The 22,605-nt window shown below is 43.0% G+C and overlaps 1 protein-coding gene across 3 annotated transcripts in view; it reads right to left on the reverse strand.

Annotated features, from left to right (window-relative positions):
* ATP6V1C1 (ATPase H+ transporting V1 subunit C1) overlaps positions 1–22,605 on the reverse strand; it is a 37,717-nt gene that overhangs the window by 10,292 nt on the left and 4,820 nt on the right. For all 3 annotated transcript variants that reach the window (XM_059723830.1, XM_059723829.1, XM_059723828.1), the window contains 7 exons: positions 20,096–20,278; positions 17,236–17,303; positions 14,728–14,813; positions 13,574–13,668; positions 5,802–5,893; positions 588–686; positions 338–406 (listed from right to left, as the gene is read on the reverse strand). In XM_059723830.1, the coding sequence (XP_059579813.1) occupies positions 338–406; positions 588–686; positions 5,802–5,893; positions 13,574–13,668; positions 14,728–14,813; positions 17,236–17,303; positions 20,096–20,227 (641 nt within the window). In that variant the 5' untranslated portion in view covers positions 20,228–20,278. The remainder of the gene's footprint in view (positions 1–337; positions 407–587; positions 687–5,801; positions 5,894–13,573; positions 13,669–14,727; positions 14,814–17,235; positions 17,304–20,095; positions 20,279–22,605) is intronic.

Raw genomic sequence — 22,605 nt, forward strand, 5'->3', positions numbered from 1 at the left:
CTGAGCCTGCTCCACCATTACCCGCAGTCTCTTCGTGGAACCCCTGACAGTACTGCAGAACCCCAGGGTTCAGTGGAACACAGTTTGAATACCACTGCTCTAAAAGGAGCTCAGTGAACATCCAAATACAATGCAACTTTAGGAATTAACCTTCTAGTAGCATAAGCATTAAAATGTCTCCAAGCAAGCACAGTGACTTAGGCTTTTTGCACCCGCCATGTAAACTGTCAGGCAACTGGCTGATTTATGCCACCATTCCAACTCAAAGCTATGCTTCTAGAATGTGCAAGAATATCTGCAGAGGTTAGATCAAACAAGTCATAAAAAAGCTACTTACTTGCTGGATCTTGGGACTATCATGTCCGTTAGTGTTTCGTATTGCTTAACCCAGTCACTGTAATTTAACCTACACAAAACAAGTTAGAACTCAATTTTAATGCTGCTGCGTAATTCAAGGTAGAAATTGAATGAATCACACGCACAGAATTGGCAAAGAGCATTCACAACACCTTTCCTGTCACCAGATTTATACATTAAATAAAACAAGTAAAGTTCTGCAATATTTGGTTACAAAAAAAATGACTTACTTGGGTACAACCACTAACAATGTGATCAAGTATTCTGAATCAAGTACAAAGTCCTCTTTCTTCACAATGTCAGCTAGACTTCTAGTTAGTAAGCTTCCTCTGTAAGGAAACAAAAGGCAGCCATTATAAGTGCACAGTTTAAATCTTAAACGCAGTCCTGATAAATTTTAGGGCTTGGTTAATGTGTTTGGGGGGGGGGGGGGGTTCTAAAACAAGTGGCAATTATGCAGAACACACTTATTCCTTTCTGTAACTATAGTTTTAACATGCACATTGTTTATAAGACATCTTATCAGCATCTTTGTTGTCACTGCTATTAGCTGAAGATCCTGCTCATTCTGTGTTGGGATGAAGGGTATAATTTTCAAAAGCACCTTGGTGACTAGGGTTCAAAAACGATTTAGGGAAGAGAGGTTAAAAATGGGCGTGTGGGTGTGTGGATAGAGAGATGCACTGAAAGAGATGATCACCCCATACTATAGACTCTTGTAAAAGACCTCTAGTGCTATTGAATATTCTCCACAGAAGCAACTGTACATTGCAGGCTGAAGTCACTGTTTAATAATGCTTTACAATCTTACAACTTTGTATGGATCCAGGTACCACGCATGGGGTCCTGCCTATTCTTACCACAGTACTGTGTGGAAATTTCACAATTATTTTGTCTCAGGCTAATGTAGCCTGTATGACTACTTGTATGACTTAGACCTTCTCTACATATTACAACTATTCCACAATTAAACTGAGAACAGCTGCATATGGAAAGAACCTATCACACCATAAAGAGGTCTAACCTGCTATAAAGTTAGACCTTCAAAAAGCATGCTAACTTTATAGCTGGTTGCTATGTAGCTTTGATTTGCATGCGTAATAAGGTCTATCAGCTGACCGGGCTCCCAGCCGCAGGGATGCACCATGCCCAGCCAGGGCTGGTAGTCCTGCAGGCACAGGGGGACACTCAGCCCTCACGGTGCTCGTTAGCCGCGGGACTCTGGTTCCTAACAGCTATGAGGTGTGACTGCAGTCTCCCAGGCAAGGGGGTGCATGGCTTGCCCCCATGGCTGGGAGACCACAGCCACTACAATCTCCCAAATACGCAAAGCAGTGTGCCCCCATAGCTGGGAGGCCCTTCAGCTGAAGGGGCTGCTAGCCACCAGAGCTTGCTTCTTGCCAGTGCAGGGGGAATCTGGGGCTGGCAACAAGATGTGATGGGATCCAATGTATGATCCCACAATCATGCCTCTTGCAACGCATGTATGCAACTGTGTGGGACTGTGCATTAGATTCTATCATATTTTTACCTGCATGTGTAGAGGAGACCTTAGAGTGTCCATGTACAGCCTACATGTGTAGGGTCCTACATTGTCTTCTAACTCTACAAAGCCATGCAGCAATTATAATTTTAACATTTTCTTGATTGCCAATGAGATTTTGGAGCCTAATTATCCAAATAGCTTCTGCCTTTAGTCTTATATTCAGATCTATGAACCACAGCTACAGGCCTACATTCCCAAGCACTCTGAAGGAAGGGTTGCATCAGCCTCAAGGGAAAGGGAAGAATGTTACCTTTGCTTAAAGCAAGTATGTCCTTGTTGGCATTAAGAGTTTTATCCCCACCCATCCAAATAGCTGTTTATGCCAGTGACTCCCAAATGGCATAAACAGGCAGCTCACGGAGACCATAAAAGCTAAAGAGGCGGTAGTCATGGGGGACCTAAACTACCCAGACATCTGCTGGGAGACACAGACGGCAAAGTCCCACCGCTCACGCAGGTTTCTAACCTGTGTACAGGACCTCCACCTGACACAGGAGGTACACGGTCCCACTAGGGGGAATGCCATACTGGATCTGGTATTGGCACTGGGGGATGACATGGTAGGGGACCTACAGATCAGTAGCCATCTGGGGGACAGTGATCACCTAATAATAGAATTCACCATAAGACGTCGAGTGGGTAAGGTAACTAGTAGGGTGAAAGTGCTAGACTTTAGGAAAGGTGATCTCAATGAACTCAGGCGATTAGTCAAGGACGCACTGCAGAGTAGGAGTTTTGAAGGGATGGGAGCCCAAGAAGGGTGGCTGTGCCTTAAGGAAATGATCCTTCGGGCACAAAGTGAGACGATTCCCGTGCGAGGTGAAGGAGGGAAAGGGGCCAGGGGGCTTCCCTGGCTGACCGCAGAAATCCACGGCAGCCTAAGGGCCAAAAGGGGAGCACATAAAAAGTGGAAACAGGGAGAGATCACCAAAGACGAATATACCTCCTCTGCTCGTGCTTGTAGGGAGGCAGTTAGACGGGCCAAAGCTACCATGGAGCTGAGGATGGCAACCCAAGTAAAGGACAACAAGAAATTGTTTTTCAGATATATAGGAAGTAAAAGGAAGGCCCAAGGAGGAATAGGACCCCTGCTAAATGGGCAGAAACAATTGGTGACGGACAGGGGGGACAGGGCTGAGCTCCTCAATGAGTTCTTTGCCTCAGTGTTCTTAAGTGAGTGGCAAGACAAGTCTCTCACTGGGGTTGTAGAGAGGCAGCAGCAAGGCGCCAGACTTCCATGTGTAGCTCCTGAGATGGTACAGAGTCGCTTGGAAGAACTGGATGCCTTTAAGTTGGCAGGCCCAGATGAGCTCCATCCGAGGGTGCTGAAGGCACTGGCCGACATCATTGCAGAGCCACTGGCGGGAATATTTGAACGCTCATGGCGCACGGGCCAAGTCCCAGAGGACTGGAAAAGGGCCAATGTAGTCCCCATTTTCAAAAAGGGGAGGAAGGAGGACCCGGGCAACTATAGGCCAGTCAGTCTCACCTCCATCCTTGGCAAAGTCTTTGAAAAAATTATCAAGGCTCACATTTGTGAGAGCCCGGCAGGGCAAATTATGCTGAGGCGAAACCAGCACGGGTTTGTGGCGGGCAGATCGTGCCTGACCAACCTAGTCTCTTTCTATGACCAGGTTACGAAACGCCTGGACACAGGAGGAGGGGTGGATGTCGTATACTTAGACTTCAGGAAGGCCTTCGATACGGTATCCCACCCCATACTGGTGAACAAGTTAAGAGGCTGTGACTTGGATGACTACACAGTCCGGTGGGTGGTGAATTGGCTGGAGGGTCGCACCCAGAGAGTCGTGGTGGATGGGTTGGTTTCAACCTGGAAGGGTGTGGGCAGTGGGGTCCCGCAGGGCTCGGTCCTTGGACTGATACTCTTTAACATCTTCATCAGCGACTTGGACGAGGGAGTGAAGTGTACTCTGTCCAAGTTTGCAGATGACACAAAACTATGGGGAGAAGTGGACACGCTGGAGGGCAGGGAACAGCTGCAAGCAGACCTGGACAGGTTAGACAAGTGGGCAGAAAACAACAGAATGCAGTTCAACAAGGAGAAATGCAAAGTGCTGCTCCTAGGGAGGAAAAATGTCCAGCACACCTACAGCCTAGGAAATGACCTGCTGGGTGGCACAGAAGTGGAAAGGGATCTTGGAGTCCTAGTGGACTCTAAGATGAACATGAGTCGGCAGTGTGATGAAGCCATCAGAAAAGCTAATGGCACTTTATCGTGTCAGCAGATGCATGATGAATAGGTCCAAGGAGGTGATACTTCCCCCTCTATCGGGCACTGGTCAGACCGCAGTTGGAGTACTGCGTGCAATTTTGGGCGCCGCAATTCAAGAGGGATGCGGATAACCTGGAGAGGGTCCAGAGAAGGGCCACTCGTATGGTTAAGGGCCTGCAGACCAAGCCCTACGAGGAGAGACTAGAGAACCTGGACCTTTTCAGCCTCCGCAAGAGAAGGTTGAGAGGCGACCTTGTGGCTGCCTATAAGTTCATCACGGGGGCACAGAAGGGAATTGGTGAAGATTTATTCACCAAGGCGCCCCCGGGGGTTACAAGAAATAACGGCCACAAGCTAGCAGAGAGCAGATTTAGATTGGACATTAGGAGGAACTTCTTCACAGTTCGAGTGGCCAAGGTCTGGAACGGGCTCCCAAGGGAGGTGGTGCTCTCCCCTACCCTGGGGGTCTTCAAGAGGAGGTTAGATAAGCATCTAGCTGGGGTCATCTGGACCCAGCACTCTTTCCTGCCTATGCAGGGGGTTGGACTTGATGATCTATTGAGGTCCCTTCCGACCCTAACATCTCTGAATCTATGGCATGCTGCAATATACTTGGGTGAGGAGGTAAATGCCCCCTCTGCCTGCCCCAGCTACTCCAACAGCACCTGTACATACTCCCTTGGAAACTGCTGCCATTATTGCTGCCTTTCTCTACCACCCCTATGCTAGCCCCACACCCAAGCTCCCAGCTCTGCACTCTGCTGCAAGCAAGTGGGCAAGCAGACATGCAAGCAGAGCCAGGCTTTGCAGCCTAGTTCATCCCCCTCCACTTCTCCACACTCCTGAGGCTGGCAAGAGGGGCCATGGAGATGGTCACCAATTTGTGAGACTCTGCAGGAGCAGCCTCAGCAGTAGGGCCTACTCTTCCCCATGAGGTACAGAACTAGGGATCAAGGGGAGGTAGACATTGGAAAGAGCAGAACATACCTGTCCCCACTACCCTTAAGTGGCACCAGCTAGATCAGCAATTCTCAATTTTAATTTGTTTTTTTTAACCTCAAGGACCTCCCCCCTTGATATCTTTTTCTGAATTCAGATCTACAATCTCTGTGATTTTTAGCTGGGGTACTACGAAGTTCAGAAAAAGTACGAAGGGGCAACTTAAGGCTGAAAAGGTTGAGAACCACTGGTACGGAGACTAAACCTTAGCTTAAAGAAAGATGTATTTTGTGTCTTTTTTTTTTTTTTAATAATACATCTCTGCACTAGTATGATTTTCTCTGACAGAGGAATGAAATATATGTTTTGAAAGAAAAATATGAATTATACATATGCACACACACCTTGTTGGGTAAATGAGTGAAGTGTGCCACCATTTTTAAACCAGAAAAAGACAGTGTCCCTCAGGTATTAAAAGTTTGGGAAACACTGTTTTATGCCTTGCTTAACTCATTTGATTAGCTTGGGCTTGGAATGGGGGAAGAAGGATGCAACAACTTCTCAAACCTCAGGAACATATCATATGAATTACTTCATCACACAATAAAGCAGAAACTTTCTTGAAAAAAAGAGGTACTTCAGTTTTAATGAAACAAATATTCTGATCACAGTATCATGCAACTAGTAGCATAACTAAATTAAGTTATGCTTAACTTAATGGCTTACGCATTCTTTCTTTCCAAGTTCTGAAGGTTGCCTTTCAGATTATTGTACGCTGAAGCTCTTGCTTTCAGGTCATTGTCAATTTGGGTTACTCCCTTTAAAAAACAAGATTCAAAATCAGAAAAAAGAAATAAACTTTAATATGCCAGAAACGTTAAATCAGTGATTTGAAGTCTTGTTCACCAAGCCATCCTTTTCACCCACATATTCTAGGATTAAACTAGTTGAAACTGCTATTATTTCCAGCTACTGCCAGCTACAACCTGGAAGCAACAAGTTCTACCAAAGGAGTAATGACCAGGAGCTGAACTAGTGATCATATTTCTATAGTCTTATAATCTATATTTTCACTGTTAAGTTGATCAATTTAAAAAATGTTTTACTTATACAAGTACCTCAAAAGACTTGGTATATAGTAGCACTCAGGCCTTGTAAAACAACCTAGTCCCTCTCTCTCTACTGCTTCTATCTATAGTATCCAGGAACATAAGCAGTTCAAAGCAACTCATATCTGAATGATTTGTTGCACAAATAGTGTTTTTATTTGCCCCAGGTTGCCATCAGTGGGTTTTGCTGTTCATATAGAATACTAATTCTCAACCAGGGGGTTGGGGCACCCTGGGGTGCCATGAAATCTTTCAAAGGGTGGTGTGAGGATAAGAGCAGGCTCAGAGACCTCCCTACCTGGTCACTGTCCTGCCCCCACTGCCCAGCCCCTCTGCAAAGAGGTTAGGACTGTAATAAATAAGTCAGTCTTGGAAATGGGGTACTGCTCAATTACAAAATTTATGGAGGGGTGCCAAATCAGATAGGGTTGAAAATCACTGATATACAAGTCCGCTTTTAAAAAAACACCACTGCATATATGTAAAGAACTAGCAGTACACAGCACACACAAAAATATCACCTGTGATTTTATTGCAATAGATTTCTCTTAAGGTATGAGACCAAAATTAAAATCCCAGATGTCTTAGTACAAGATTAATAACTTACTTCTTACACAAACAGCAATATATCAGCTGCTTGTGTAAGAATATACATCATATTACCCATGAACGAAGAGACTTTTTTATTTTTTTTTAGCCAAAAGGCAAGAAGTCAGAATTTTTAAAATGATTAATATCTGCAATAAGTAATGACTTGAGAGACAAGGCTTTAAAATATGAAAATTAAATACCATTTTAACAGACCCAATGCATCTATATTAGTATTTAGAGAAACAAACAAAAAATGTGTGTACAGCAGGACACTGTCTTGGAGAATAATGTTTAAGCACTACCAAGCAATATGACTTTTGCTAAGGGGAACAGTCATTAGAAGTAAATCACAGAAAGGCCACAGACAAGCATTACATTTGTGCTGGTAGAAAAGACATTTTCCTGGCACAAAATGAGAGCATAGAGCTATTCAAGGGATTTATTGTCTAGAAATATTCCTGACTGGCAGGAGAAGGGGTGTTCTCCTGCAGTGGGAACCATCCCAGAGCCCCAGGACAATTGTCACTAGGGAGAATGGCCTCTCTCCTACCCCCCACACTCTGTCAGTTTGAACAGGAGGAAGGTGGGGGAGGTGGCAGCCAAACTGCAGCATGGCTGGGGGAAGGTAGAACTGGGGTTCCAGAAGCTGGACTGCAGAGGCAATGATTTAAAGCTGGGGTATGGGAAAGTGGGGCCTCCCCAAGCCTAGAGCCTTACCTCCGTCAGCTTTTAAAAGTCACAGTCTATGCAGCCCAGTTCAACAGCCCAGCTGGCTGCATCGGTAGCAATTAAAAACCAAGCATGGAAGCTCCTGGCTCTACTTTCCTGTGCACCCCACTGTAAAACTACTTATTGACAGCTTGCTCCCTTCCCAAGCTGGGAAAGAGCAGGCTATTAATCATTAAGCAACCCTAAGGACTCTGATGATCTAAGCAGCAGCCTTTTAGTGTCCCCTGCCTGGAGAGCTCACCTATGTAGCTCTCCAGCCAGGAAAGTTGGATGCTTCAACTTCCAGCCTATTTTTCTAGCAGTAGAAATTACACACACATGCTTGCCAATAGAAATGAACACCTATTCATGGGCAGAAATTAAGCAGATCTAGGAAAAATGCAGAAGTGCTACAGTTTTCTAGTAAATATAAATCCTTTCCTTTAGCCCAAAAACTCCTTGTGCTTTAATAATAAAAAAAAACCCACCCACAAACAACAACAAAGAATACATGGCTAAGCATGCATCATTTAAGAAAAAAGTCTGAAAGAAAGGAAAACTCTAACAGATACCAAACCTGCCTTTTGTTAGTTAAGCCAGTTTAATGGAATTTTAGAATTCTAACACTTCATACTAACAAAGTAAACTCTGACTGATTTGCCACTCCAAGAGGAATGCAAATGATGGCAAATTATCCACTACTGATGGTGCATCTACATGTACAATTTACTGTGTAGATGACTAATTAGCTCTGCAGTAAAGTGTCACCATCTGCACGTATGCCCATATTAGGGTGCAGTAAATAAACTAGCTTCACTGTAGAATAATACAGTCCAGGACAAGTATTATCCTACAGCGGACTAGCTACATGCACTGAAACGCATGTGTAGACAGTGACCGAGGCTGGCTTGGGCACAAGGGTGCTACAGTGCAGGGGATTCCTGCCAGCTAGCCCTGCACTGCAGCACCATCGTGCCCCAGCAGGCCACTCCACAGCACATTGAGCTGGGGTATAGCAGCCCTGGGCTGTGAGGCAGACCTCCCAGGCCCTCTGCCAGCTGGGGCTGCTCCACCCCAGTTCAATGTGACACGGTCCCAGGTACATGTATAAATGCTGTGCCTGGGAGCAATAAACTATGGTGTGAACTGCACCAGAGTTTATTATTATTACATACTAATTGCACATGTAGATGTATTAGGAGTTGATAATTGGGGACAGGATAACATTAGAGAATCAGAATAGGAGCAATTTAAACAATAGTGATGAATTTTTCCACAGGCAAGTTAACTAACATTTACGGTGTAATCATCTCTCTGTGGGTGCTTTGTATGTCCAAAGACTCCAAACAATACTGCATTTAGGGTTTTGTCAATTGCTAACTAGAATTTACAGAAGTAGTGACAATCAATTTTGATTCTAGCTAAAAGTATTATAAAAACATTACCGAAATTGTGAACATTGGCCTGTCAAGCTACAGTTTTTAAATAAAAAAGGCATGCATAAATAAGTCTCAAGTTAAGTCCTAACACTGGTGTGAAAATCTTATTTTAATTGATAGGTAACTTCTAGATAACAAAACACAGTCATGAGATAACGGTCATCCACTTTTACATAAAGGTAGAGGAAGACTCCCAATATTTCTGGAAGATACTGATCTTGTAACAATTTTATTAATATGGCTCTATTTCCACAGAGCACAGAAATAATGCTGTTAGTATAAGAGAACGCAAGTCGCATCTGACAACCTGCTTAGGACCTACTGCATCTTAAACACTAGACTTTTACGTTGCCATGGCTACAATTAGTTTGACAGACATATCAACAGTGGCAATCTACTGGCACGCACGCTTATTTTATGCCAAATATAGAGTGTATAGATTGAAATGGCTGCTGCCACCTTGCAGCTGTCATGTTAGTAAAGCTGTGACTCAGTGGGAACTAAGCTCAAAATCTCTTCAGTATTTACACCTGATTTGTACTGCAACTTCTGGAAGTCAAAGCGACGGTCATTAGTTCACTGACTTATCACTCCCCTGAGTTCCATGACCTCAGTCACATGTCCAGCACCCCATGTATTTATTCTACAAACTCTCCACAACAATTGGGCTTAGTCCTTCCAAGGCACCTATATTGGTTTTTGTGAAATATTAGAATCAAATTCAGCACTTGGATGCCATGGTGAAGAAGATAAAATATCAAAGTGCACAATGAGAGAATTTTCCTTCTTATTTGGCAAACCTTAGAAATCATCTCACTTCTAGTAAGAAAAGGACTAAAAGCTATGAACTCTCTTAAATTCCTGAATATCAAATCAGTCACACCTGAGCAGTGAGACATGTTAATTAGGTTCAGGGTCTTATCCACCCTATACTGGTCTCTAGGTGGACTACTTCATCAGTCTACATTTCTGACTCAATGGGGTTTTTTTTGTTCCTTGTCTGTGGGCTAGCTCCAACTTTTCCCTCAAGCCTAATACCCAACCCCATGAAGAACAGCAGGTCTTGCACCAGTTGAACTAAATCTCCATCATGGGGAAAGCTTTACAGGTGTACAAGATGTTTATATGCTTAACTACTAAATACTCAATATTCTGTTAATGTAAAAAAAAAAAAAAGTTCTCAGAGGAACATAAACTTTGAAGCTTGAGGTTCTTAAATTAATCTAATGACGGAGTAGTATGAGACCTTCTTATGGGACAGATTATCTCCCCACCTCCCCATTTGCTTACTGGTGGGGTTTCTGACACCTTCCTCAAAAATACGTAGTGCTGGCACTGAGAGATGGGATAATGACTAAATGAACTGGGCATCTAGCCCAGACCACAGAGGAGTTGCCATAAGAGACAGCTGCAGGCAGAGCCAAGCAGGACAACAGACAGCACTGGTTGTAGCAAAATGGTAAACTGTAAAACAACTTGTGTCAGATTATGCAGCTACAGAATCATGGAATCCATAACGGAGATAAACCTCACTGATCAGCCTCAACATTAGTGGCTCAGGCTCTGTACAGGTGCAAACAGTACTCAATCTACTATTCTCTCCTGAGATTCTCCCTATAACACTATGGAAACAAGACACTGGCTTTGGGGGTTTAGAGGAATGGTCAAGGTTCTGAAGCACTCTTATGCCAAGTAGGTAAGCTTTTGGCCAACTACAAGACTGCAATATTGGAAAATACACAGGGGACTCAATTATGTCAAACCTACATGAAACATGATCAACTCACAAACAAGTCATTTACTTTAGCATTTTGATATTTGTGTTGCATTAAATGCTGTCTGCATGTGCGCAGCCACAGCATGCATGCAGTCAGGAATCCAGCCCGGCAGCTTGAAGAGCAATGTTCAACTGGTAAGTCTGTGGGGCTTGGGGGGGTAGGGAAGGGGCAATGGGGGAGGGCAGATCGAGGTCCCCACTGTGAGGGAGTGGGGCAGAGGTAGGCACTGCCTAGCCAGGGTGGTGACTGTGAGCCTGAGGCTACTGTGAGTGGGACAGAGCTGTAGGGAGAGGGGACAGGAATGGGCCAGGGGCAGGCACTGCCTACCCGGGGTTGCTGGGAGTATGATGGAGCTGCAGGCAGCTCATCCAGGGAGCTTATGTGGGGGTATGTGGCCCCCCCACCCCCAGATCTGTGCATAGGGTGAGGGTAGGCTGCATCCCATCATTCCCCCACCACCACACACAGACATACAGAGAGGATGCTGCTCTCCAAGCTGCTGGTCTACATTCCTGTAAATTGGCTGGTTAAAAATTAGCTATCAGTACTGGCCAAGAAAATCTTTAATTTGTGCACCCCTATCCAAAATCATTCTTTTATGACCAAGTACTGCATATATGAAATCTCCCCAGAAAATTTAAGTTACTTAGGATATGAACATGCAAGAACTGATTTTAAACAAATTAGCTAACTAAAGAAATGGAAGTTATCACGTCATGAATGTACAGAACACTATACGATACAAAGAATTTACACTCTTATTACACATTAAACTCCAATTATATTCCATATCAAAATATATAATACCTACTGGTGTAATATACACTTGGTAAGAAATTCAAACTAGTAGTTGCTATGATATGACATGCCAGGAGTGGCTGACAATTCTCTAACCCAGGGGTTTTCAACCTCTTTTCTTTGTGTACTCCCGGCAGTCAGACATGGAGCAGGGGAGGGGAGCATGGTGGAAGCACAAGGAGGTGGGTGGCAGCAGTGACCACCATGTGCAAGCTGCCCCCCCCCACCTCCACCCCCACATCCAGCTGGCTGGGTGATGCTTGTGTGGCTGGCAGGGGTGCACCACTGCCTTCACTCCACCCCAGCCCTGCTCCTGGGAGGCAGCAACGCAGGGTGGTAGGTGGCAGCACTCCATCCCCACCCACCCGCCCTAGGGCCTTCTCAAGTACCCCTAGGGATATGCATACCCCTGTTTGACAACCCCTGTTCTAACCAGTCTGGCTGCAAACCAAATCTTGAGGCAGCCAGGAATCACAGGACACAGAACTTGAGATGAACATATCCCAAAGCCAAGCAGCTGCATGCATCATGTCAAGTCAAATAATATATTTGTTGTTAAACGACTTCTTGTTTATTATTTTGTTCTCAGAACTGAAGGAAATCAGAAACAGAAAATGGACAGAAGAAAAGAAAGCTTTATTTAACCATTTCTATTCCTTCAGGAGCATCTTTATACTTCCTGAAAGCTGTACATTGTTTGGCCACCCATGTAACCAGGGGTGGATCCAGAAGGGGTGCCGTAGCATCCTTTTTCTGACCATACAGCAGGAGCAGCAACCAGGGACTTAAGACCCTGAAGAAGAAGTAAGAATTCCACCCTGCCTTCCCCCTCCATGCTCAGAGGCATATCCCCTCACCTCCCAGGACCTCTCTCCCCTGCCTGCTCCTGTCTGGCCTAAGCTGGGCTCAGCCTGAGATGGTAGTGGTAGCAGCAGTGGTGGAGGGCAAATTCACCCTCCCTGCCTGATGCCTCAGGTGTTTTTAGCCAATTTTTAAGGAGGCATATTGGCCAATACCAATACAATTTACAATACACAGCCTGGCAGCTTGAAGAGCTGTTGTGGTGGAAGGCGAGGAGGAAGGAAAGAGGTGTGAGGGGGTGAAGATCAAGCACCCTGGAGAGATTGGGGCTGGAGCTGGGGCAAGGGCTGAGGCAGGCACTGTCCAGCCAGGGCAGGGCACAGGATGGAGCTGCACGGGGCAGGCTGCCACTGTGGGCTGAGGCTGACTGCACTTGGGGTGGGTGGCAGCAGCTCTGGAAGGAGGGTTAGCTGGGAGGAGGGTTATGCGAGTGGGGACTGCAGCTACCCCAAAATTTGCTGTAGCCCCCACATAGTCCTATCCCAATGCTGCTGCCGCCCACACCAAGCGCAGCCCCAGCCCAGCCCCTCCCCCCCAACCCTGTGCTGGGAAAAGCCTGGCACAGCCCTGGTCCCAGCCTGCAATCTGCCCCACCCAGATCTGGGGGCACATTCCCCCATACTCTCCTGGGTTGTGTGCAGTGGTGGGAGCCCCCCCCCCCCCCCCATGCCTCCTGGACAAGCCACAGCTCTGACCTGTGCCCCACCCTGGCTGGGCAGCGCTTGCCCCAGCCCCACTCTCTCCCTCACCACGGGGGCCTTGATCTGCCCCCCACCCCCCAATTCTTCCACTACAGATTTACCAGCTGCACTGCTCCTTGCCACCTATGTGCTGTGCTGTGGCTAAGTGCATGCACGGAGCATTTATCGGCCACATTATCAGTCACATCAGGCTGATTTCTTACAGTCAATTTTCTTTATATTGGTGCCGACCCAATATTGGACCTATGTATCAGTGTACCTCTACTGTCAAGTCTTCCAGCCACAGCCTACTGCGTGATACTTTTAAGGATTCTTCAGTGAATTGTAATCAAGTAAGCAACAAGTATCTCTGTGTACTCAATACATGTGCTAACCAACTAAAACTAGTACCGATACACTAGCACAAGCCACAGTCATACTTTCATTTTACTTTGTAAAAAATACAATAAGTTTCTGTAAACAGGATTAATGAAACAAGATATCCCCACTTGTTTAAGTGACATATAGTCTTACCTTTGCTATAATTTCTGAAATATTCTTCAGGGACTGTTTGATTGGATACTTGGCCATATCCCACTGGAATCTTGTTATATAGGTGACCAAGTCAACTAAAAAAGGTGGAAGAATAACAGGTTACACACAACAATAAAAAGCACGGACTTTGACAAGTTGCTTGTTTTCTGCATTGTTTCTCATGTCACAGGTTAATTAATGGTCTACAAACTTTCAAACACTGACCCTATCGCACACACTATATTATGGTAGAAAAATTTTGGATATTATAAACTCAGGGATACTTTGGCTTCTTATATTCAGATACTGGCTCCTGTACACCTGCAAACTCTTAAGATGGATGGTGAAATGTGCCAATAACAATTTCAGAAGCAGCAAAGTAATGACAAAAATAGTACTTCTGTGCAACATCAACAGCACAAGTCTTGCTCTGAAAAGAAGCCTTTTTTCCCCTCAATTTCAAAGTTCATTTGGCTCTCAGCTAAAGCAGCAGTTGCATACATCTCTAGCTGGATGTGTAGGTGGCTCAAGCACGAACTGGATATTTTTCAATTAGTATCCAGCAGATATATTCATTTTAAGTCCCTTTTGTATTCACCTTTGGCATCACTATTAGATATTAGTAATTAATTAAAATTACAGATTAGTTACTTATGCAGAAAGAATGCCAGTTCAAGGGACCATTGCACTATTCCAGTATGGACCAGTATTCAGTTTCTAGAAGGTAGCTAACAAGCTTTCTACAAAAGCCTACTTGAGAGTTAGGAAACACTTACTCCCCTCTACCTTACATAAAGATCTGAGCAAGCAACAAAGAGACACATTTTAATACATGCTATAGTTAATATCACAATAAAAGATGCAGTATTAAAATAAAGGAGAAACAAGACTAAACTGGTGATGACTTGAACATACAAGACTTTAAAAAAGAAAAAAAGGAAGAGCTTTTTTAGGAGTGGATGTTTAACAGGTATCTGAAACCAGCTCTCACTTCTGGAGTTTGTTCCTCTTTTGGAATGACTTGGCAGCCAGCCAAAGCATCGCCATGTTTACCTTGAATTCTAAATATTTTACATTAAGAAGTAGAATTAAGTCTGCAGAAAAAGCAACAGCAAATCCTGAAAATTGTCCAGAATAAAGGTAACACTTCTTACCTCCATTAGCCAAGAGATTTTCCTGAACTTTATCTTTACTGTCTTCCAAAACATCAGCCATATATTGTGCCACTTTCTTGACTACACTGGAGAAACAAGACAGAGTAATAAAACATTAGGAATAGCTTTGAGAATGAAAAAAGCACTAGTGTCTCATTCAAATGTCAGAAAACTAAGTCCATGGAGTCAAAGCAATGTGATATAATTATTTTGATAAGATAAAACTATATTTAAAAGGTTAGATCAAATTATAAAAGGTTTGCTTGTGCTCATAGAAAGCTTAGGGTAGACGCTATAAAGTTTTGCATAGGAAGTACCTATTTTTTCTAAATGGTTCTAGACATGTATTTGTTTTGATTATAGGGTTTTTATCATGCTTGCCAGCAGATTTAACAAAAAGAAAGCAAAGCTTTTACTTCCGAATAACAGTGTAAGGTGCCAAATCATACTGAAGTTCAATACAATTTGGATGCCTAACTCCCTTGAGGTCTTCTCTTTTTTCAAGGGAAAGAAGTAGGGAATATATATATATATATTTGTATTTAATACAGAAACTCAAGGCAGAGAGAAAAGTAATGAATTACTGCCGCCCACAGAAGTCCATCTTCACAACACAGATTTCTCAAGTAATAGTTCAGTGCTTTAAACTATTTCTCTTTTCCAAGAAGACAGAGTACTACTTTAACAGTACTTCAATTGTTTATGCATGTCAGACTACAAGAACACTTTGCCTACTTTTTGAGTGTTAACCAAGAAGTTCTCCCATTATTAAAGTAATTTCTCCTTCCCTTCAAAACACAGATTGCTAGAAATCCTGCCCTGTTAATTACCAAATTAAAACTGAATGTATTCATCGCCTTACATGCTTATGTATCTTTCAGTTACACACACGCACTCTGATTTGGCAAAATAATTGTGAACAAAATGCTCTAAAAGGAAAAGGAGTTATTTATTTTTCTCTAATGCTTTTAAAGAACAGTTACGTTTGTCAGGCTGTACAAGTATTTCTTCCATAGGTACATAAGCTTGTTCACTGGGGTATGGGGTATGTGTCATACATTTTTAAATAAGCCACAAGCAACTGGCAGCTGACTTGTTTAAGAAACCACAATTACCACTACTTGTCAGTTGGTTGATTTAATTAAACTATGCCATACTAGTGTCCTAAAAGCATGCTTTAACCTTGAAGTGAATCGAATTCCACTCTTGCCCTCTCTTCCCCCCCACCCTCCAATTCACCTTAAATTCAGCACATGAGGAGAATTACAGAAACTTCTACTAAATTATCCAGTTCAAAAAGAAGAGAAGCAGAATGTCCTACTCAGTAGACAGAGAAATGGTAGTAACAGTTGCACATTTTCTTGGCTAGCATATAAAATAGTTTGTTAACTGAAATCAACAGTAAGCAAGGGGGCTTCACAGTATCAGAGCCATAAAAACAGTAGCAGAACAACAGCTGTTAAAGATTTGGTAAATCTATATATTTTAAGATCAGCACAAGCAAGGAATGTTTGTTAGATCCTTTTCTGAAAAGGACAATTTACCAGAAGTGGGAAAGCAATTGATTTTCAGGCCTGGGAACAGAACTCAGAAGCCCAGTTCTGCATCCTCAAGATTGGTCCCTCTAAATAAATCTCTTCCAACCCTGATCCCAAATATTTCTCCCACCTATACTCTTCCTTCCTTGTTTTCTTTTATGCGTTCCCTTTCCAACATCTTGTATTATGTATGTACCATAGGGTTGTCTGTTGTGGAGTTTATTAATGCCAAAAAAGACAAACTATTTCTAAGAACATGGACTTGGTTTCTCCGAGTGAGGCTGGGAAAAGAAGAGAGAAGTTCTTGCCATAATACTGTGCAGTCTACTTTTGGTTTTAAGAATCTCCATGTTTAAACATTTCCAAGCCAGCAAAGATTGGCTACAAAGCAGCAGCAGGCTGATTACTTCTAAACATCAAATATTACTATCAAATATAAATGCTCATTATTCTTTACTCGTATAGAAGAGAAATCAAATCCATGTTCTTATAAGTAATTAGTCTTTTTTTTAATTAATTACCTCCACAACAGACAACCCTATGGTACACAGAAAAATGTCAAAATTCCTAACTGAAATAGCGTGACAATAAGATTTTCTTTACCCTTATAAATTCTTCAATAGTTGCCTACACTCAGACCAAAGGATTGTCAGTCTCCTTGGAAACTCCAGTTTTTGTATTAAAGGAAAGCTTAAGAAAAGCAAAATAGGTAGAAATTTAGCTTTTCCACTAGAGATGTAGCTCAAAGAATTATTTTTATTAAAAAAAATTGACAGCAAGTTCCACAATTTCATAAAATGCATATGTTTACAAGTAACAGAGCAACCTATATATAATATAATGTTTTGATCAGCCTGCTATAAAACTTGGCTATTGAGACATTAGGAAGCCCCCATAGGTAAAACATGGACTGTGGGGAAAAAAAGATCTCCATTATTGTAATATTTTATATACTATTAAAAATTGTTACCCCTCCACAAATGCATCCAATTTAGCCAGCTCATCTGACAAACCAACTAACACATCCAGTGTGCCAACCTAGAATAAAAAAGAAAAGAACTATTACTATTTGACTTTAGATGCAAGTCTAGAAAAGCAAAAAGGGCTGGAGGACACACTAAAAACAGAGCACCCCATAAAAACCCATACCGTAAGTTTTCAAAACAAAACATGTATTAAAATCAATGGCAAATCAAAGAGGCATAATAAATCAAGAGCAATTTATTCATTTCAGTAAACTAGAAATCAACGTTCTGGATCTGATTGCATGTAGCTCAGTACCATTCTCCACTCCACCTACCCACGGTTCCATGTTAACACTCAGTTATCACAAAGGATTTCCTGAATAAACCACATGTCTGTCCAGTCCAGTATGCCAACTCCTGCAGTAGTCAGTATTGGATGCTTTAGGAGAAAGTGAATGAGTTATTTGGCAGGTAGATATCAGCTAGTCTACCCCTCATGTTAGGTCTCATCCAGACATGCTTGCTGACAAACTGGTTTCAACTCCAAAGCATGATGTTTAACATGTTAAAAAAAAAAAGTGGTCATTAATTTACGTACTGTATATAAAACAAAAATATCCAAAATGTATTTGTCATCACTACTTTCTTCTGCCACCTTCCAAAAGCACTCATCTGCCTTTGTAGTCCCATGGAAAATATATGCATCTATTTTAGCATATTTATTTCCATGAAGCTAAAAATCTCATTGTTCTAGATACAAATATTATACAATGATTCACATATCGATCAGGCCAACAATTTTGATGTCTAGTTGTTTAATAGTTAAGTCATAAGAGGGACACAACAAACATGAATAAAACTTATTATGGCTAGTCTCACTGAAATCTACAACTGAAAACTGAAGGTTTTTAAGTGTCAAGTAAATATTTTTTTTTTGATTCTCTTAAATGCTGAGCTGTATGTACCAGCATATGCCAAACAGAAGTAAGCGTAGACTTAGCGCTTAACCTTTAAGTAGGAAACAACTTATAAATCAACCTGTTTGCATGCAGAAAGAGTACAAAATCTGTTATTAAAGTTGACAACAAAAATAACATTTATTTTACCTATGTACATAAGAACATACATTACGCGGTAGCCTGTGCTCTATCTTTACATTCTAGGGCTAGGGAGGAAAGAATGCTTTACATGCTAATCCCAAGTAATGGCCTACTTTCTGGTTACTATCCACAGCCAAAATCTGATGAATCAGAAACTTTAACCTAAACTGGAATTTACTTGGTCAACAGAACAATTATAATGAAAGAACATTACTTTAACATGTAAAGGCCATGACAGATGAGTAGGAATTAAAAGCAGAAGAAGATTTGGGTCACAAGAAGGCAAACTGGAACAATCTTGGTAACTAAGCACAGAACCCTGCCTTGATCCAGTTTTAACTCATGGGACTATTCCAGAAAACAGCTTTCAGCCAATTTATGCCAGGTATACAGCAGTTAGGCAAACTAGCTTACAGCATGTACATTTTAAGTACGTTTATCTTAATCCCCTTTTAGAAACAGCCTTATCTTACAGAGACTAGAGAGTGGACGAGAGAATAGCCACATCAAAACAAAATGGGGAATAATAGAAACATTCAAAAGGAGCTATTTCAGGTAGGTGCGAGTACCCCTACTGTAGAAAGACCAAGGTCTTGAGGCCACATGCATATATATATGTTCATCATAACTACAGAAGAATGCAGGGATGCTTTCCCCTGCATTCTGGAACTGAAACAAGTACTCCCTCAAAGGTAAGGCCAATCCAAAGGGTACTAAGTTATAGCAAGCAGAGAAGTTGTGGTTTGGTTTTTTGTTTTGGTTTTTTTTTTTTGGGGGGGGGGGGGAGGGACACATTATAAATCACACTGTAGCTGGGAAACAACTGGAGAGCTGTGCAATCTGGCATCACTTGCAGTTACGTAAGTAGCATCTGGCTGAACAGGAAACATTCTGACAGATATTCTTCTCCCTACTTCCTTTTTCTACTTTTCCCTTCTAATAGGTTTTCTCTTTTTATAAAAGTGTGATTCAGGCTCACGATTCTTTTTTATTCTAGAAATATAAAACTCCATTATATGCCTACTTTAAATTTAAAGGATAAATTCCCAAAGCTACAGTTGCCAAAAAGAAACAAACGCAGGCCAAAACAAACTGCTTTCAACCTTCTCTTCCTTGTCCTTGCTATCAGTTTAACAATGTACCCACTGTCTCTTACCATTTTTCCATGCCATACCTTGGCAAGCTGCACTGAGACAGCTCAGCTGCCATCTACTCTGAACAAGGCAGTGCTGTGTCTGATTGAAAGATTCTGATTTTAACCAGGCCGTTTCATATTATCGCAGATGGGAAAGGAGCAGCAGCTAATTCAGAAGTGGACCATAAAAACCCTACCACTAGACAGCTTATATTGCAAGTCTTAGTGAACATGCAACATTTATCTATCTTAAATTGAAGTAAAAGAAATACCTTCTTCAATTTATCTACTGACTCCGTTTCAGGATGCCTTATTTCCATGGCAGTAGTTGTGACCACATGCAAGAAGTGTGCCTTTTTCAGATTTTATAGACTAAAGAGGAATTTTAGACTCAAAATGTTTAAATAGCAACTGAAAAATTAGTTTTCCCTATGTGCATTTGCTTCTAATTTTCAGGTCTAGATATATTTCTATAATGTAGAATTGATAATGTAGAATTGCCTTCAGAAAAGTCCCACATTTACAAGCAAAGGAACAACCAGAAGTGAAAATTCACTTGGTTATCTTATCTTGTTCAGAAGAAACCCAAGAAAGATATGGAAAACAGGAACATTTTAGGGATTTACATACCTTTAAGTCAGGGATATTAAACTTTGAATTGGTAGACAGATTATTATTTTTTGTAGTAGCAGCATGTAGTTTCTCCCATGTCTGTTGACAGGTTTTCTCTCCAGGAGCAGAAATCAGCCAGAACTCTGTCATTTTTGTCACTTTATCTTGACACGTGGTATTTTTGAAGATAGACACAAGATGCTGCGGGTGGAGGAGGGGGGGAGGAAAAGAAGAGACAGGGAGAATCTGTGATTAGCTATGTTTTAGGTTCCATCAAAACAAAGCTATAAAAAAAGGAACTAGTACTGTGCTCTCAGAGTATAATTGTGTAATCCTGCACATCACAAGCAGCTACTTAAAAAAAGAAAAATCATGTGTTTTCAGGACTTCCAGATGATTTATGCAGTTAAGTGATTTTACTTCTAGACTGCCAATCCTGCAAATTCAAAAATTATAATTTATGGCAGGTTCTCTCAACAGCAGAGATCCAACCAGTCTATTGATGGTGTACAGGCTAAGACAGAATCCAACTCAAACCCACAGCTGCACACACTTAACAGCGTCAGTATGGTAATGGATAATGTTATTAAGCCAGGACCATTGGCAAATGTGCTTGAATACACAAGGAGAGAAAATTAACTAAATAAAATACTATAATTTTTTCTTGATTACTTTTCAAAGTAGAATATATATGGAGAAAGAGAGCACTTGAGTGCCTGAAACACTCACTATATCTTTGATTTCCTTGCAGTATTTTTGTAGACTGTTACAGCATGAAAAGAACAATGCCCAAAAGAGTAACAGGACTTTTGGAATTAGTAAGTGAATGATCATTAGTCAAGTTAACACACAGAAGTGAGTTTTGTCCATTTGCAATTACACTTTTAATGCTATTAATTTCTAGTTTCTCTATGTGACAGGGGGCACCCGCTCAGGGCTGGGTCTTATGCTGGCCCTCCCACCTGTCTCTATGGGGCACTCTGCCCAGTCTCACCTGTCACAATTTTGCTGTTCTCAGAAACTGGTGGTATAATGTGCGAAGATCCCCAGTCCCAGGCCCAATGCCAGGGGGCACTACAGATTTAATAGATTTCTAGGGTCAGAAGGAATCTATTAGATCATCTAGTCCGACCCCTTGGTCTGGGCAGGAAAGAACACTAGGGTCAAGTAACCCCAGCCAGGTGCATGTCTAATCTCCTTTTGAACCCCTTTGAGGTAGGGGAAAGCAGCACCTCCCTTGGAAGCCCATTCCATATTTTGGCAACCCTCACCATAAAGAATTTCTTCTTGGTGTCCAATCTAAATCTACTCTCCTTCAGTTTATGGCTGTTGTTTCTAGTAACTCCAAGGGGTGCCTTGGTAAACAGAGTATCCCTGATCCCCTGCTGACCCCAGCTAATGAGTTTGTAGACAGCCACAAGATCTGCGGCTAGCCACAAGCACTATCTGTGACTCCAAACCACCCCTACACCACAGCCCATGCCTCACGGATGGCGTCACAGTTCTTAGTGTCTCCAGCCCCACACTGGGCCCCATAATCCTCCAGTCTGGACCCCAACTGTATCCCTCCCATCAGGCGGCCTGCTCTAGCCTCATTCTGGGCTGCACTCTTCCCCCTCTCGGGTGTGGGCCCCCCCCCCCCCCCCCCAGGACCTTTGGCCACACAGGCCCTGGCTTCACCTTCAAAGCAAGTCAGAACCCCAGGTCCTCAGCTCTGGGCATCCCTTGCAGTGGGCTCCTAGCCCTTCTGACCCTTCTGGTCCTGGTCCCAGCACTGACCAGTTGAGGGTGCCTCAAATCAGTCTTCCAAGCATCTAGCCCAGTCTCTCTCACAGGTCCGTCTTCTTGGCCCTATTATGGGGTTACCCACCTGGTTGTGGGAGCTAGGGTTATTAAGATGCCCTAACCCATCTTTTACTGGGGTGGTAACTGGCCTGGCATTTCCTGGGGGTTCCCACACCACTAGGAGCCCCACCAGGCCACCCATCCCTGGCAGGATGTAGTTTTAGGTCATGCCAAGGACCAAGAACCTCCTATCCATCCCCATAAGCTCTTGCCCTTACCTCCTGGTTGTTCCTGCTGCAGCTCAGCTAGGCAACGTTTCTGCCTGGGCTGGCAGCAGCAGACTGCAGCTTTTATATTCAGGCAATCCGCGCTTAACGCTCTTAATTGGTTCCGGGAAAACCAAGTGTTAAGCAGAACCATGCTAAGTGAAACTTATTTCCCCATAGGGTTTAATGTAAATAGAAATAATTGGTTACTTCTTCTTGCCGTAGCTTCTCTTCATCGCCACTGCCTCTCCCCACCCCTCCACCTGCCTGCTACCCACTCTGGCCCCACGTGCCAGCCCATGCCCTGTGCTCCTGCCAGCTCCAGCACCATGGGGCCCCGCACATGATTCTCCCTGCCGCTGCTTCTCCCCACCCCCCTGCCTGTCAGCCACTCTGGCACCATGTGCCAGCCCAGGCCCCGTGTTCCTGCTTCCCTGCCCTGGGACCCTGACCACACTGGCATAAGCCCTGCACTCA

This window comes from Alligator mississippiensis, chromosome 3, assembly GCF_030867095.1.
Source record: "Alligator mississippiensis isolate rAllMis1 chromosome 3, rAllMis1, whole genome shotgun sequence".
Taxonomy (NCBI): Eukaryota; Metazoa; Chordata; order Crocodylia; family Alligatoridae; genus Alligator; species Alligator mississippiensis.